The sequence below is a fragment of the Pogoniulus pusillus genome, chromosome 10 (assembly GCF_015220805.1).
Source record: "Pogoniulus pusillus isolate bPogPus1 chromosome 10, bPogPus1.pri, whole genome shotgun sequence".
In the NCBI taxonomy this organism is placed as follows: Eukaryota; Metazoa; Chordata; class Aves; order Piciformes; family Lybiidae; genus Pogoniulus; species Pogoniulus pusillus.
Genome location: NC_087273.1, coordinates 35,278,995 through 35,294,772, shown reverse-complemented (window position 1 = coordinate 35,294,772; position 15,778 = coordinate 35,278,995). Strand labels below are relative to the sequence as shown.

Here is a 15,778-nt window from a genome sequence, read left to right as displayed (position 1 = left end):
ATGCTCAATAGACGATGTACATCTCTGGTGTCCTGTTGTATTTGATAAGTGAAAGGAGATAAGGGTTTATTATATCTGTTCTTTCAAGATGTGCATGTTACCAGTCCTGAGCTCATTTTAAAGCTGGGGTGGAAGTAAATGAAATCTTCTGGAAGGAAATCATCAGGGCTTACTACTAAATATCAGAATAAAACCCATCCCATGCAGAGCAGGTTGTATTTGGCACGCACCTACTGGCTAAGTAACGCATCCCATTTGGCTCTTGGGTTTGGAAAGAGGATTAGCCAACGTCTGACAGCTCTTTTTTCTGTTTGTGGAACGTGAGAGCCTGCTCAGTTTGAAGGGCTCTTTGAGGAAATTGGCTTGTAGCTGTGTCAAAAGGTTGGGCACGGCGTGTCATTAATAAAACAGAGTTTGTACGGAGAAGGGCACTTCCCAAAGCAATTTGGGTGGAATTTGGAAATTTCAGGGGCAAACAAAGAAAACAAACCCTCCTTGCATACATAAGCTGCTGCCCCCTGAAAAGCATTTCCTATCAAGGAAGCTATCCAGGAGGTACTCAAACAAGTTGTTAGCCTTCCAGAGCCCCTACGCTGATACAACCTGTGCGTAGAGAGGTGCTGAGATGGTGACGCCAAACAAATCCTTATCTTCTCTCTTCACTCTGTGTCAGTGTTGTGCTGCATGGCGAGCGTGTTCCTTGACTGAAGCCTGTTGTATCATGATGCCTACCATGTGTGTTTAACACTGTCTTTGTAACTGTTTGCGCTGCTAGCTGCTACACTGAAGCAACCATGCTGTTCTCAAGGCAGTCCACCCTTGATGATTTAGATGGACCAGACACTGTTCCTAAAACAAGTGAGCGCGCTCGACCTAGGCTTCGTAAAATGCAGAGCATGGATATGTCCTCCTCATCAGCTGACAGTGGCAGTATAGTGTCAAGGTGCTTACCTCATGCATGCTTTGTTCACTCATTTTCCCAATACCATCGTGTTTGACCCGCAGGGGACAGGAAGTTGCCTTCTGCAGATCTGTGGTGGTTTGCATGGTTCGTGGAAGCTTTACTCTCTTCTGTGGCGTGGCAATGTGGTTCTGAGGTTCAAAGTCAAGGTTTGAAAGTCAAGGTTTGAAAGTCAGGGTTTGAAAATCTAGGGTTTGGGTTCTGTTCTTCATGGTGGTTGTGATGGTTTGGGTGTTAACCATCCCTCCACACATAAGAAAATCACCCAGGCTAGACTCAGCCAGCTCTGGAAATTGAATGAAGCTTTGTATTTACAGCTAGGCACAATGTACAGGCAGATAGTTACAGAAATACACACCTTAAAAAGGTAGTAGAGAAACACAGCAGCCCTCCCAGAAACCAGAGTCCCCAGGAGGGGCTCCCAACTACCCTTCCACCTTCTCACCCCTCTACCTTACCCCAGACTTTGCCTTCTGTTCAAAGCTGAGTGTGGAGGGTCGGCCAGGGGGGTTAGGAAGCAGAAGGATTAGTCACACAGACAGAGAGAAAAGTTCCTGCAGCCCCAGAGACAGAGAGACTCCCTTATCTATATTTATGTTCATGTTCTTATACATCTCAGCAAGCCAATGAGTGCAGTAAGCATCACCACTGTTCGCTTTTCACAGCCTATAATCTAATTGTTCTCACCAAAATATCCCAGCTAGGCTCAAACCAGCAGAGTTAATCTAGAGCTCATGTGTTGTTTCACTTCTTATTCTTTTGTTTCTTTGTTTTCATCCTTAGTTCATGTGTTTTTGAAAGATCTCCCACCACAGTGCACTGGCAGAACTCTGCCTTTATTCAGCTCAAAATAAAGTCTGATCTTTAGCCTTAGCAAGCTGATGGCTATTCCTATGAAACTTCAGCTGGAAGGGAAGTTCCTCAGCTAATCAGTTATGCTAAATATGAACTCAGATGTCTAATGTTAGCAACAAAGATAGGCAAGCACATTGGCCTTGCTCTCTCAGTTTTGAGATTTCCTCATACAGGAAAGATTCCTGATTCTCTTGTGATTACCATTCATTTGCAGGCTGTGAGGTGTGGGAATTAAGACAGGGGAAACAGTTCTGAAAAGATATTGATTAATATTAACATTAATACACTGCAAGAAAGAAGTATTCAGAGCCATTCACTCAATTGTATTTTTTTAAGCAGGTAAAGCCCAGGGTTTTATATGGCATTGGGAAACTGTTTCAGCTAGTATTAGAAATATCATCAATGTGGAATTTTCCTGCAGATTTGATCATTCTTTTTTTCAGCATTTAAAGTGCTTTCCACATTTTTGGTGCCAAGCAGTTATGAAATGATGGGATTTTATACTTCTGTGCTTTTTAACCCAGTGCTCACTAAGAATCATCAAAACACATATCCTATATAATAGAGTTACATGCTCTAGTTGATGAACAGAAATATGTATTATTGTGGGGGGGTAATGAGGTGTTCTCACCTAGCCATTATATAGTTGGGAGCAGTGTCAAAAAGAAATAGAACTTAACTTTTGGGTTTGGCAGGAGATGGTAGGGCCAGTGACAGTTGTCTTTAAAAGGGTATACTTTAAGTGTAAATGTGGCCCCATTCATTTCAGGGGAGCTATGTCAGATCTGGTTTTGCCTGTGTTGAGGTACAAGCACATGCAGCCAGCAAAAGACAAGGCGTTGATGTCTATTGCTCAACCTATGGGGAAGGCCTAGAATGGAGATTATAAAGAGATGAAAAATGATGTTCAAAGGGAGAGGAGAAAAAATAATTGAGGGATGAGAAGGATGAATGCAAAGCAAATAAAATATTTTGGGGGTTATGATGTTCAGCTTCCTGTCTAGAGCTGTGAAGTTGGGTGAATTGACACCAGCTGAGACATCAGCTCAGACAATTAAGAGAGGAAGTGATTATGGAGATGCAAAGCACAGAGTAAGCAAGGTGAACAAGCAGAGAGCTGAACAGAACGAGTAAGAACAGGTGAAAAAGAAAATAGGTACACAGAGAAGAAAAACAGGCAGGCATGGTAAAGATGAAGACTGTACTGAAGAACATAGGGCAACCTAAAGGTAAGCAAGATACCACTGGGACAGTTTTGCCACCTGGATTGTACTTCTCCATGTTAGCAGCTGACTTCTTGTATTTGGAATTGTGGCTGCTGTGTGCATTCAGTTCATGTTTCACTTGTAGAGCACCTATCTGGTGGATGTTAAAAGCACCAGGCATAGAAAGAACCCCATGGCTGCCCATCCTTCACAGGGGACATGATCCTGGTTCGGGTCAGGAAGTGTTTGGACTACTTTCAGAAAGTTAGTGCAGATTCTCTTGATGGTGAAATTAATTTGCCCTTTGTTGATGTGAATCACTGGGTTCACTGGGGTGTTGTTGAGGGAAAATATGGACCCAGGTGGTCCATCTGTTCAAAAGGAGATCATGATGATTTATTTTCTACCGTATTATCTGAACTTTGAAGGCCTGGGAATGCATTGGGGTTGCTCAGTTCTATGAATGAAGTTAACATTGACAAATCATTCACTGGTGAGCCTTGCAAGCCTCAACTCTCTCTCTCTTCATCCATCCCCAACAGTGAACCTACACAGGTCACCATGCTCTATTCTCGTCAGGGAACAACAGAAACCATTGAGGAGGTAGAAGGGGAGCATGAGGAGGAAGGAGCTCATTCTGTATCGCGGCCAGAGGAAGAGGAGATGGAAGATTACAGCCTGGATTCAGAAGGAGCTGCGTACACTCCCGATACTGATGTGCCCTTGTACTCCACTGTGGACAGCAACGCAGAAGCTCCACCTTCCTACAGCAAAGCTGTCAGCTTTGAACACCTTCCCTTTGGCTCCCCAGAGGACTCAGCTGGTAAGAGCCTCATGATGGTGAGCCCAGATGACAGTCGGACGGACAAACTGGATACGATCCTCCCTCCCCTGACGCATGAGCTAACTGCCAGCGAACTGCTTCTGAACAAGTAAGGACCCCAGCAGGGAGAAACTGCTGGTCTCATGGCTTTGGGTTTTTTTGGCTCAGAACTATCCTATAGTTTCTGATACAGACCTTTGGCTAAGTTTGATTTAAGGGAAGAAGTTCATTTCCTGTGCAGTTGCTCTAATTACAGATTTCTGCAAGGATTCAAATTCATGTTGGAAAGAATCTCCACTCTCTCCCCAGATACCATCCCTAATTGTTCCAATTAGCATCAGATTTCCCTGTTGCAGTTGTCATGGGGTCAAGGGCTTTTCTAAATATTCCTTGTGGACAGGGCTCCTCTCCTCCAGGCAGCTGTGATTTCAAGTAAGTTTCCTCCAGGGCTATCTGGGAAAATGTTTCTCCTTTAATTAGTTTGGATTACCGTAAAGGAAGCTCTGAACTTTGGCAGAGTTTTTGTTTCAGACAGTGGGAGCTGAGGGCTACATGGAGAGGCCACCTTCAGAAGTCACAGAATGGTTGGAAGGGACCACAAAGATCTAGTTCCAATCCCCCTGCCATGGGCAGGGACACCCTACCCTAGATCAGGCTGCCCACAGCCTCATCCAGCCTGGCTTTGAACACCTCCAGGGATGGGGCCTCAACCACCTCCCTGGGCAACCCATTCCAGCCTCTCACCACTCTCATGCTGAACAACTTCCTCCTCACGTCCAGTCTGAATCTCCCCACCTCCAGCTTTGCTCCATTCCCCCCAGTTCTGTCACTCCCTGAGAGCCTAAAAAGTCCCTCCCCAGCTTTTTTGTAGGCCCACTTCAGATATTGGAAGGCCATAAGAAGGTCACCTCAGAGCCTCCTCTTCTCCAGACTGAGCAGCCCCAACTCTTTCAGTCAGTCCTCATAGCAGGGTGCTCCAGCCCTCTGATCCTCCTCGTGGCCCTTCTCTGGACACGCTCCAGCACGTCCATGTAAGTCCTTTCCTAAGGGACATGATGTGCCCTTTGCCCCTCCACCACAGCCAGCTTTGAGGTGGAGTTGGTGCCACTGCTCTTCTTCCTCTGCTTTCCAGCCTAACTCAGCTAGAGGAGAGCTTCCCCCAAATGTGAGGACAATGTCTCAAAACTGTATAAAAGCTTTTAGCCTAACTGCAGCTGGAGAGAGAGAGTCCTGGAAATCTGATTTGGGGAATGCAGTGTCTTTTCTTCTAGTTTTCCATAGCCTTTTTTTGCTTTTCAGTGAGATTTCTTCTCAGGTTGTTCTCAGGCCAGGGTACACTGTGTGGAAAGCAGAGAATTGTTGAGTGTAGGTGAAAGTCAAACCATGATTTCTTGCTGCCTTCTATATTTAGGTGAGGTAAAGGGGAACACATCTAATGCTCCAGGGCATTTGTTATGTTTTAGTCTAACATCAGAGGACTGTTCATAATACACGTCTCAAGAGCAAATGGCATCCTGGGGTGCATCAGGAGAAGTGTCCAGCAGGTCTAGGGAGGTTCTTCTCCCCCTCTACTCTGCTCTGGTGATACCACATCAGGAATACTGTATCTGGTTTTGGGCTCCCCAGTTCAAGAGAGACAGGGACCTGCTGGAGAGTCCAGCAGAAAGCCACGAGGATGAGTGGGGGACTTGGGCATCTCCCCTAGAGAGAGAGACTGAGAGCCCTGGGGCTGTTCGGTCTGGAGAAGAGAAGACTGAGAGCAGATCTCGTCCATGTCTATAAATATCTGAGAGGTGAGTGTCAAGTGGATGGGGTTAATCTCTTTTTGCTGGTTAGCAGCAATGAGACAAGGAGCAACAGCTACAAACTGGAACATAGAAGGTTTCAGCTCAACATGAGGAGAAACTTCTTTCAAGTGAGGGTGATGGAGCACTGGAACAGGCTGCCCAGGGGGGTTGTGGAGTCTCCTTCTTTGGAAACTTTTCAAACCTGCCTGGACATGTTCCTGTGTGGCCTGCCCTAGGTGATCCAGCCTTGGCAGGCAGATTAGACTCAATGATCTCTGGAGGTCCCTTCCAACCGCTAAAGTTCTGTGATTCACTGACCTCTCAAGGTTGTACAAACTCCCATTTGTGTTGATAAAGCAGATTAAAACCCAGACAGGACCACAGCACCATGGTTGGTTGAGCAGTTCTAGGAAGATGGTTCTTGTAGAAGTTCTTGGGCCAGGCTGACTGCCTGAGTAAGCACAAAAGCAGCAGAACAGTGCTTCTAGCTATTTTGCCTGAAATTCTTGTTTTCTGAGCTTAGTATCAGGTAATTTCATTATAATACCAAATCCCATCAGTTTTCTTCCCCCCCCCCCTTCCTTATTGAACTCAGCAGCAGGTTTTTGTACCTTTCCAAAAGGAAAAATAGGAGCAATTGAAGAAAGCAGCTGTTGTGAAAGTAGTTTTCATTTCACGCTGGGTACTCTGCTCCTCACAGGATGTTCCGTGATGACGAGCTGGAGGAGTCGGAGAAGTTCTACGTCGGTCAGCCTCGAGTCTTGCTTCTTATCTATGCCCTGTACAATACACTGGTGGCCCGCTCAGAAATGGTCTGCTATTTCGTGATCATCCTCAACCACATGATCTCTGCCTCCATGATAACCTTGGTGCTTCCAATCCTTATCTTCCTTTGGGCCATGCTGTCTGTTCCTCGGCCAAGCAAACGTTTCTGGATGACAGCCATTGTCTACACTGAGGTAGGCTGCTGGGTTTGCAGTTCACAACAGAAATGTTGTGAAATTTGAATGTTCTCTTTTCTGGTTTTGATCTCTAGGATGAGGATCTTTTGGGCCTTGCTACTAATACCAATATTTGCTAAAGCCCTCAGAAGTGTGTGTGGCATAAAAAGGTCTCTTTTGTGCTTTTCTTCACTGCAGTGAGCGATCTCTTTCCTGGCACTGCACAAAGCAGCTAGCACAAGCACAGATCATTTGCAAACATTACACACTGCTTGTGCTATCTCAAGTACCACTGAGCATCATCTGTTGCTTAGCGTCAACTTCATTACTGAGGAGATGGGAAGTGTTGTTCCTCTGTAGCAATGAATTGACTTGTTTGCCTCCTCCTAAAGCTGCCAAAGTCATCCTATTCCAATCCTCTTAATGTCACCAGGCTGTTCTATCTGCCATGCTTATAAACACCCCATGTGTGCTGTGCTTCTGAACAGGTGGCCATTGTCATCAAGTACTTCTTCCAGTTTGGCTTCTTTCCTTGGAATAAATATGTGGATTACACAAAAGATAAACCTTACCATCCACCCAATATCATCGGTATTGAGAAGAAAGAGGGTTACGTGCACTATGATCTTGTTCAGCTCCTTGCCTTATTCTTCCACAGGTCCATTTTAAAGGTAATCTGAGTTCATTTTCTTTCTCATTTTGTATTTCTAGTCACTTGTGGGATGTAGGAAAGTCACTCGTTCGGATATTAGGAAGAAATTCTCCACTGCAGGGGTTGTCAAGTCCTTGTCACCTGCTCACACAGGCTGCCCAGCCAAGCGGTGGAGTCACCATCCACGCAGGAATTTGAAAGCTGTGTAGCTGCAGTGATCAGGGGCATGGTTTAGTGCTGGGTTGACATTTGGACTTGATGTTCTTAGAGGTCTTTTCTCACCCAAGCAATGCTGTGATTGAATCTATGACAATGGCATCCTGGCCTGGATCAGGAACAGTGTGGACAGTAGGACAAGGGAGGTTATTCTGCCCCCGTACTCAGCACTGGTCAGGCCACACCTTGAGTGCTGTGTCCAGTGCTGGGCTCCTCAATTGAAGAGAGGTGTTGAGGTGCTGGAATGTGTCCAGAGAAGGGCAGTGAAGCTGGTGAGGGGCCTGGAGCACAGCCCTGTGAGGAGAGGCTGAGGGAGCTGGAGGTGTGCAGCCTGCAGAAGAGGAGGCTCAGGGCAGAGCTCATTGCTGTCTACAACTACCTGAAGGGAGGCTGTAGCCAGGTAGGAGTTGATCTCTTCTGCCAGGCACCCAGCAACAGAAGAAGGGGACAGAGTCTCAAGTTGTGCTGGGGGAGGTCTAGGCTGGCTGTTAGGAGGAAGTTGTTGGCAGAGAGAGTGATTGGCATTGGAATGGGCTGCCCAGGGAGGTGGTGGAGTCACCATCCCTGGAGGTGTTGAAGAAAAGCCTGGCTGAGGCACTTAGTGCCATGGTCTAGTTGATTGGCCAGGGCTGGGTGCTAGGTTGGACTGGCTGATCTTGGAGGTCTCTTCCAACCTGTTGATTCTATGATTCTATGATATCCCAGCACAAAGAATTTGTCTTCTCCTTTGTGAAACCATAACTGAGCTTAGCAATGCCTGTGATAACTTCTGTGATGGAGGTACAAGGCTGAAATGTTCTCTTCTTTTTTCTCTAGTGCCACGGGTTGTGGGATGAAGATGACAAAGGGGACAGCTCCAGCAATAAAGAGGATACTGATGATGAGCTTTCTCTGACAGGAGGCAGGAGAGACTCCTCTGCCTCTTTGAAATCTGTCAATCTGGCTGCCTCAGTGGAGTCCATTCATGTCCATTTCCCTGAGCAGCAGACTGCCGTCAGGAGGAAGAGCTCTAGCAGTGTATCGCAGCTTTCACACAGGTCCAGCTTCTCCTCACACAGATCTAAGAGAGGTAACTATCATGGCATTTTTAAGATCTGAAGAGCAAATGTTCATTTCCCACAAGATCATCCTGCTGAAACCTTGTGTCAGTTACTGTGGAGATCCCAGAGGCTACTGAATGCTGCTACTCCTCAGTAGGGGAATAGGATATGAACCAAAGTATCTTTGTGATTGAACACACTCCAAGCCTCCTTAAAGTTCAAATGGAGAGCCATGCTTTGTGATTCATTATGTTTTTAAAATTACATGATCCAAAAAGCTGGGAAAGGAATGCTCAGTGTGGCCCAGACCCAGGATTTCTAGTTCAGCCTAATCTCCGGGTAGAGGCAATGCAAAGCAGATGTATTTTTCATATCTACATTTGGTGATTCTTGAAGAGAGAAAAAGGTTTGATTATGTATATAGAAATAGATTCCCTCTCTTGTCTGACCCAGGTAGAGGGAGGTTCTCCTCCCTCTCTACTCCGCCTTAGTGAGGCTACATCTGGGGCACTCTGCCCAGTTCTGGGCTCCACAGTTCAGGAGACAATGAATTACTAGGAAGAGCCCAGTGGAGGCTATGAAGATGCTGTGAGGGGACTGGAGCATCTCTTGTACAAGGAAACAGGGACCTGGGGCTATTTAGCCTGGAGAGATGACTGAGAATCTTAACTATGCTTATCAATGTCAAGATGATAAGGCCAGATGGTTTTTAGTGGTGCCCAGCAACAAAACAAGGGGCACTGGACATAAACTGACATGTTCCGTCTGAACATGAGGCAAAACTTATTTCCTGTGAGGATGACCAAGCCCTGCAACAGACTGCCCAGAAAGGTTGCAGTGTCTCCTTCTCTGGACCTGGACAGGTTAGATAGATGGGCACAGTCCAGTGCCAGGAGTTTTAACAAGCCCAAGTGTCAGGCTCTACACTTTGGCCACAACAACCCCATGCAGCACTACAGGCTGGGGATAGAGTGGCTGGAGAGCAGCCAGGCAGAGAGGGACCTGCGAGCTGACAACCAACTGAACATAAGCCAGTAGTGTGCCCAGGTGTCCAAGAAGGCAAACAGCATCCTGGCCTGTATCAGGAATGGTGTGGCTAGGGGGAGAAGAGAAATCCTTCTGCCCCTGTACTCAGTACTGGTTAGGCCACATCTTGAGTACTGTGTCCAGTTCTGGGCCACTCAATTTAAGAAAGATGTTGAGGTGCTTGGACGTGTCCAGAGAAGGGCACCAAGGCTGGTGAGAGGCCTGGAACACAGCCCTGTGACGAGAGGCTGAGGGAGCTGGGGGTGTGCAGCCTGCAGAAGAGGAGGCTCAGGGGTGACCTTATTGCTGTCTACAATTACCTGAAGGGAGGCTGTAGCCAGGTGGGGTTGGTCTCTTCTCCCAGGCACCCAGTGACAGAACAAGAGGACACAGTCTCAAACTGCACCAAGGCAGGTTTAAGCTGTATGTTGGAGAAAGTTCTTCACAGCAAGAGTGATTGGCATTGGAATGGGCTGCCACCCTGGAGGTGTTTAAGAGGAGAATGGATCAGGCACTTAGTGCCATGGTTAAGTTAATTAGAAGGTGTTAGGTGATAGGTTGGACTTGATGATCTCAGAGGTCTTTTCCAACCTGGTTAATTCTGTGATTCTGAGAGACTCAAACCCTGCCTGGATGCAGTCTCAGACAACCTGCTGTAGATGACCCTGCTTTAGCAGGAGGGTTGGAATAGATGATCCCCAGATGTCTCTTCCAATGTTTACTATTCTGTGTCTTGTGAAAAGCAATGGGCTTACTCTAACCTAAATCTATGTCACTGATTGAGGTGACTGCATCAATCAAATGCTTGCCTTTATGAGTGGTCTTCCCTTTTCGTAGTAATCAAGTTTTGGTCTGCCAGTTATTAACCCTTTACTCCATGCTCTCAAGGTTTTATCATATTGGGGAAATAAAGCAAACAAAACAATTCATTTCAAATCATCTGTGAAATGTGGGACTCTCACATGGGATAGAAGTCTCAAGATGCATTGCTTTCTAGTTTTTGTAGGTAAGTTTGTTTGGAATTAGCTCCTCTTTAACTCTCTGTTTTTCCCCAGGAAGTACCAGTACACGAAACAGCAGTCAGAAAGGAAGCAGCGTGTTAAGCATCAAGCAAAAGTCCAGAAAAGAGCTTCTTATGGAGAAGTTTCGAGAACAAATGATCAAAGCCAAGGCCTTTACAATTAAAAAGTGAGCAATGCTAGGAGTTGTCTTGATCTGGGGCAGGGGGTTCCAAGCAGCAGAGCAGCCAAAGAGAGCAGGATATGACATCTGTTAATTCAAGGGGCTGGATAGTGACATACACAGTTCATTGTATGCAGATGCTTTCACTCTGAGTCCCACCAGCTGACCGTCAGACAAACAAGCAGATGCTCAAAGAGCATCTGCCTGATAAACAAAGCTCAATATCCTGTGTGAACATGGTTGGCTGTGTGTATTTCCACTGAACAAAAGCTAATATGGTGGTTTAGGAGCAATCAGGCCAAGAGACTGGTGTCTGCAGAGCCCTGTGGAGACTCAGAGTATCTACTCTTGAGATATTCTTAGATATCTATTTAGAAGATGTCCATTAGATATCTACTAGACATCTATTTACATATCTAATTAGATATCTATTAGATATCCATTTGGAGGCTGTCCATTAGACCTCTATTTACATATCTGTTTAGATATCTATTTGGAAGATGTTCATTAGGTATCTATTAGGTATCTATTCACATATCTATTTAGATATCTATTAGATACCTATTTGGAAGATGTCCATTAGATATCCATTAACATATCTGGGTATCTATTCAGAAGATGTCCATTAGATATCTATTCACATATCTTATTAGATATCTATTAACATATCTATTAGATATCTATTCACATATCTATTTCGATGTCTACTTAGAAGATATCCATTAGATATCTGTTAGACCTCTGTTTACATATCTGTTTAGATACTTATTAGATATCTATTTGGAAGATATCCATTAGATATCTATTAGGTATCTATTCACATATCTATTTAGATATCTATTCAGAAGATGTCCATTAGATATCTATTAGGTATCTATTCACACATCTATTTAGATATCTACTCAGAAGATGTCCATTAGATATCTATTGGGTATCTATTCACATATCTATTTAGATACCTATTTAGAAGATGTCCATTAGGTATCTATTTAGGTATCTATTTAGAGGATAATCTTAGATATCTTTATAAACATGAATCCTATCACCTTCAGCCACTCTCCATCTGTGCAAGCTGCAGTGCTGTGGACTGACACCGTGGTCTGTGCTGTTTCAGGACTCTGCAGGTGTATGTGCCCATCAGACAGTTCTTCTACAACCTTATCCACCCAGACTACAGTGCAGTGACTGATGTCTACGTGCTGATGTTCCTCGCAGACACAGTGGACTTCATCATCATTGTGTTTGGATTTTGGGCTTTTGGGGTATGTCACAGAGGCATCTCTGTAAATCCTCAGTTGGATTTATATGCTGTAGATGCTAAATATCATGTGAGTGTCCTCCTTCCTCCACCACTGCCCTATTTTCTCTTTCAGAAACACTCTGCAGCAGCAGATATTACCTCTTCGTTGTCAGAGGACCAGGTCCCAGAGGCATTTTTGGTGATGGTGCTCATACAGTTTGGAACCATGGTGGTAGACAGAGCACTGTACCTCAAAAAGACTGTCATGGGAAAGGTCATCTTCCAGGTCATCCTTGTTTTTGGAATACATTTCTGGATGTTCTTTATCTTGCCTGGAGTGACAGAAAGGTATAATCCTTGTAATCACATGATATGGGTAGAATACTGATGCTCTACCACTTTGTTGAGTACTGTGTTCACTTTTGGGCTCCCCAGTTTAAGAGGGACAGGGATCTGCTGGAGAAGATCCAGTGGAGGGCTACGAGGATGATGAGGGGACTGGAGCACTGCCTGATAAGAGGCTGAGGGACCTAGAGCTTTTTAGTCTGGAGAAGAGAAGATTGAGAGGGGATTGTATGGTTCTGCTCTGGCAGGGGGGTTGGACTCAATAATCTTTTTGGGTCCCTTCCAGCCCCTGACATCCTGTGATCCTATGGTTTTATTTGAGGTGGTTCTAGCTAAGCTGTGGAATCATGAGCAAGTTTCTTCTTGGTCTCATTTCTAAGCAGAAATGTTGGAGTCCCTTTCCACAGCAATAACTGTGGCCAACATAACTTTGAGGAGGGATTAATTATATATGTACAGATGTATTCTTAACTCGGGCCAAAACACAAGCAGGTAAAAGAGAACTTGTCTGTAACAGAGTGATTAGAGCCCTCAGCTGGGACAATGCTGGCCTCTGATTGGGTTCCCATTCCCAAGACTTCTACAAACTGATTTAGAAGAATGAGTAAAAAAATGTCTCCCTCAGAGTAACATAATTTAGCACGTCCCTGGAATGTGTGAACTGGGGATTTATATCTCTTCAGACTGAGGAATGTCTAAAGCCTGTGTCTCTTCTGAAGAGCAAAAGTTCTCCCCTGCTCCTGCCACGTGGCTCAGCAGCTCATGTGGAGGTGCTCACCAAACCAGACAAATAGTGTTAAAAAGAGACTGAAAGGTCTCATTTCTTCTCAAACCCAGAAGTTTTATTTCTCCTAAGGGCAGCAGGAACTGTGCCCCAACTTGGTCTGGAAATGCTTTTTTTTTTCCCTCATTGTGCATCTGCTACACATTGAGAATCGATATGAAACTTTCAGCTTGATTTGCTCCCTTGAGAGGGAATTGACTTTTTCTGGGCTTTGATGACATTTAATGACCTCACATCTACCTCTGAAACCTCCTCTATTTCTTCTGAGTCAGGCTGAGTCTTAGAAGCCTCTGAGAATGTTTTAAAGAAAATATCTTTGCAGGATGCGATGGGAAACGTTGGATCAGGTCTGGCTCACAAATCTTGTCCATCATGAGGCATCTCCTGCAATTCTACCACGCGGTGGAATTGCAGTCAGAAGTGGCACATGTCCACCAAGATGGTCAGGGGGATGGTGCACAGAACATGTGAGGAGAGGTTGAGGGGAGTTACTTAAATCTGGAGAAGAGAAACTGAAGAGCTGTCTTCAGCTATCAAGAGGGCACTGAGAAGAGGCTGAGCCCTTTTCAAATAGGACAAGAGGCCACAAGTGGGGGAAAAGGCACATTTCACTTAGGAAGAAAAATATTTTCACCATGACAGTGGTTGAAAACTGGACAAGGTTTCCTAGGCAGTTATGGGACCTCCATCTTCAGAGATACTCAAAACTCAGCTGGACAGATCCCTCTACAACTTGATGTAATTAGATAGAATGCAAGCAGGGAAGGGTGAGGAAAGGTGATCTTCAGAGGTTACTCCAATTTGAATTCAGTTCATGACCTTGGAGGTGCCCCCAGGAACACAGTCACTCAAGCTGCCTGGATTTAGCCTAGGTACCAGCCCTGTGCAAAGCCAAGAGAAGCAGAGCTTACAGAGAGATGTGTCAGCATGGGGACTGAGGACAGACTGCCCTCTGTTGGGCAGCAGGGCACTGCCCCACAGACCTCAGTATTTAGGAAACCCATTCCTGTTCTCTCCCTTTGTGCCCCCGAGGTGACAACAGCTGTTGTTTATAGATCTTTTCCTATCCAGTGCCTTTCAGATTCTGTTTTAGCCCTGCAGTGGGGTCAGAACCAAGAAATTTTAATAGGATCACAGGAAAGGGAAATTTCCAGGAGCACAAAGCACTTCAAGCTAATTTAGTGGTGCAGAGATACAAAGCTCATCATTTCCCTTTATCTGCCTTTTCCATTACAGGAAATTCAGCCAAAACACAGTTGCCCAGCTCTGGTACTTTGTGAAATGTGTTTATTTTGGCTTATCAGCCTATCAGATACGCTGCGGATATCCAACTCGTGTTCTCGGCAACTTCCTCACTAAAAGCTATAACTATGTCAACCTGTTCTTGTTTCAAGGGTAAGTCCAGACCCTACTGCCCTCCTCCTGTCTCACATGAAGCAAAGTTCTGGTTATCCTGAGGTGCTGGGGTTAATTATGGCTGCTGGCAGTAAACTCTGCTAGAGCATACACTGTATATGTCATATGTCCTCTCTAGTCCACACAAATAAATCAACTTCAACAATGCAGATTTCAGCAAAATCAGAATCCAGAAGAATCAGAATCCTGAAGCCTGACCCTACTGGGCAGCTACTCAGGCCCCTGTGGAAGAGACAGACTTAACATTTCTAGGAGATCACCTCTGATGGCAGAGGTGGGGGCTACACATAGTGCTGGAAAACAGGTGATAGGCTGAGACAGTTGGGGTTGTTCATCCTGGAGAAGAGAAAGCCTCAAGGAGACCTTATAGCAGCCTTTCAATACTTAAAGATGCCTGTAAGAAATAAGGGCACAGCTTTTTTAGCAGGACTTGTTCTGGCAGGACAGGGGATGATGGTTTTAAACTAAAAGAGGGGAGATTTGGACTAGAGAGAAGGGTGGGGTTTTTTTATGCTGAGAATGGTGCTACACTGGCCCAGGTTGCCCAGAGAGATGGCAGAAGCCCCATCCCTGGAAACACTCCAGGGGTTGAACTAGATGGGCCTTGAAGGGGCCTTCCAACCCTAAACATTCTGTGATTCTATGATTCTGTGGTTTGCTCTGCAGTTCTAAAAAGTAGTAAGGCATCAAATCCCAAAGTGATCTTTGGAGAAGGTCTGCAGGCTCTACCTCAGCAGGTGAGAAGATTAAACTGAAAGACCATGCACATGAGAAATCAGAGCTATGCATCCAAACATGCTTCCTTGGTATGTCTTTTGAGAAGTGCTGCACCTTGAAAGCCCTTCTGGAGTTAGGAATGTTAGTGCAAGTAAGAGGCACAGTGTGGGAAGTGAGGTGAAGGATGCACACTCTATTCTCCTCTTATGCTGATGTTGTGGCTAAGCCAGCTGAAAACAAACACATGCCACAGAAATTTGCCATAATTTCAGCCTTTTCCCAGTATTTCCAGTAGGGACTTGTTGCATTCCAGTAGGAAAATATACAGACCAAAGCTTTTTACATGTGAAATAGTCCTTGTGACCTGGCCAGATAGAAAAGTGTGGAACTAGTGAAGAGAATAATGCACTTTCTAACTCTGCTATACGCATGTGGGTGTCCTCTTATCCAACCTTCTGCTGCTGCTTCATTCAGAGTCATAACAGCCCATTGGAATCACCATCCCTGGAGGTGTTCAAGTACCTGGGGCTGTTTAGTGTGGAGAAGAGAAGATTTAGAGGGGATTTGAGAAATGTTTATAAGTATCTG

The 15,778-nt window shown here is 45.2% G+C and overlaps 1 protein-coding gene across 1 annotated transcript in view; it reads left to right on the top strand.

The window, feature by feature from the left end:
• The window catches only part of PIEZO2 (piezo type mechanosensitive ion channel component 2), a 375,190-nt gene that overhangs the window by 337,680 nt on the left and 21,732 nt on the right, over window positions 1-15,778 (top strand). The window contains exons 40-47 of the mRNA XM_064150231.1: window positions 3,564-3,953; window positions 6,332-6,590; window positions 7,061-7,243; window positions 8,257-8,509; window positions 10,562-10,694; window positions 11,803-11,950; window positions 12,062-12,276; window positions 14,294-14,452. Coding sequence (XP_064006301.1) covers window positions 3,564-3,953; window positions 6,332-6,590; window positions 7,061-7,243; window positions 8,257-8,509; window positions 10,562-10,694; window positions 11,803-11,950; window positions 12,062-12,276; window positions 14,294-14,452 — 1,740 coding nt within the window. The remainder of the gene's footprint in view (window positions 1-3,563; window positions 3,954-6,331; window positions 6,591-7,060; window positions 7,244-8,256; window positions 8,510-10,561; window positions 10,695-11,802; window positions 11,951-12,061; window positions 12,277-14,293; window positions 14,453-15,778) is intronic.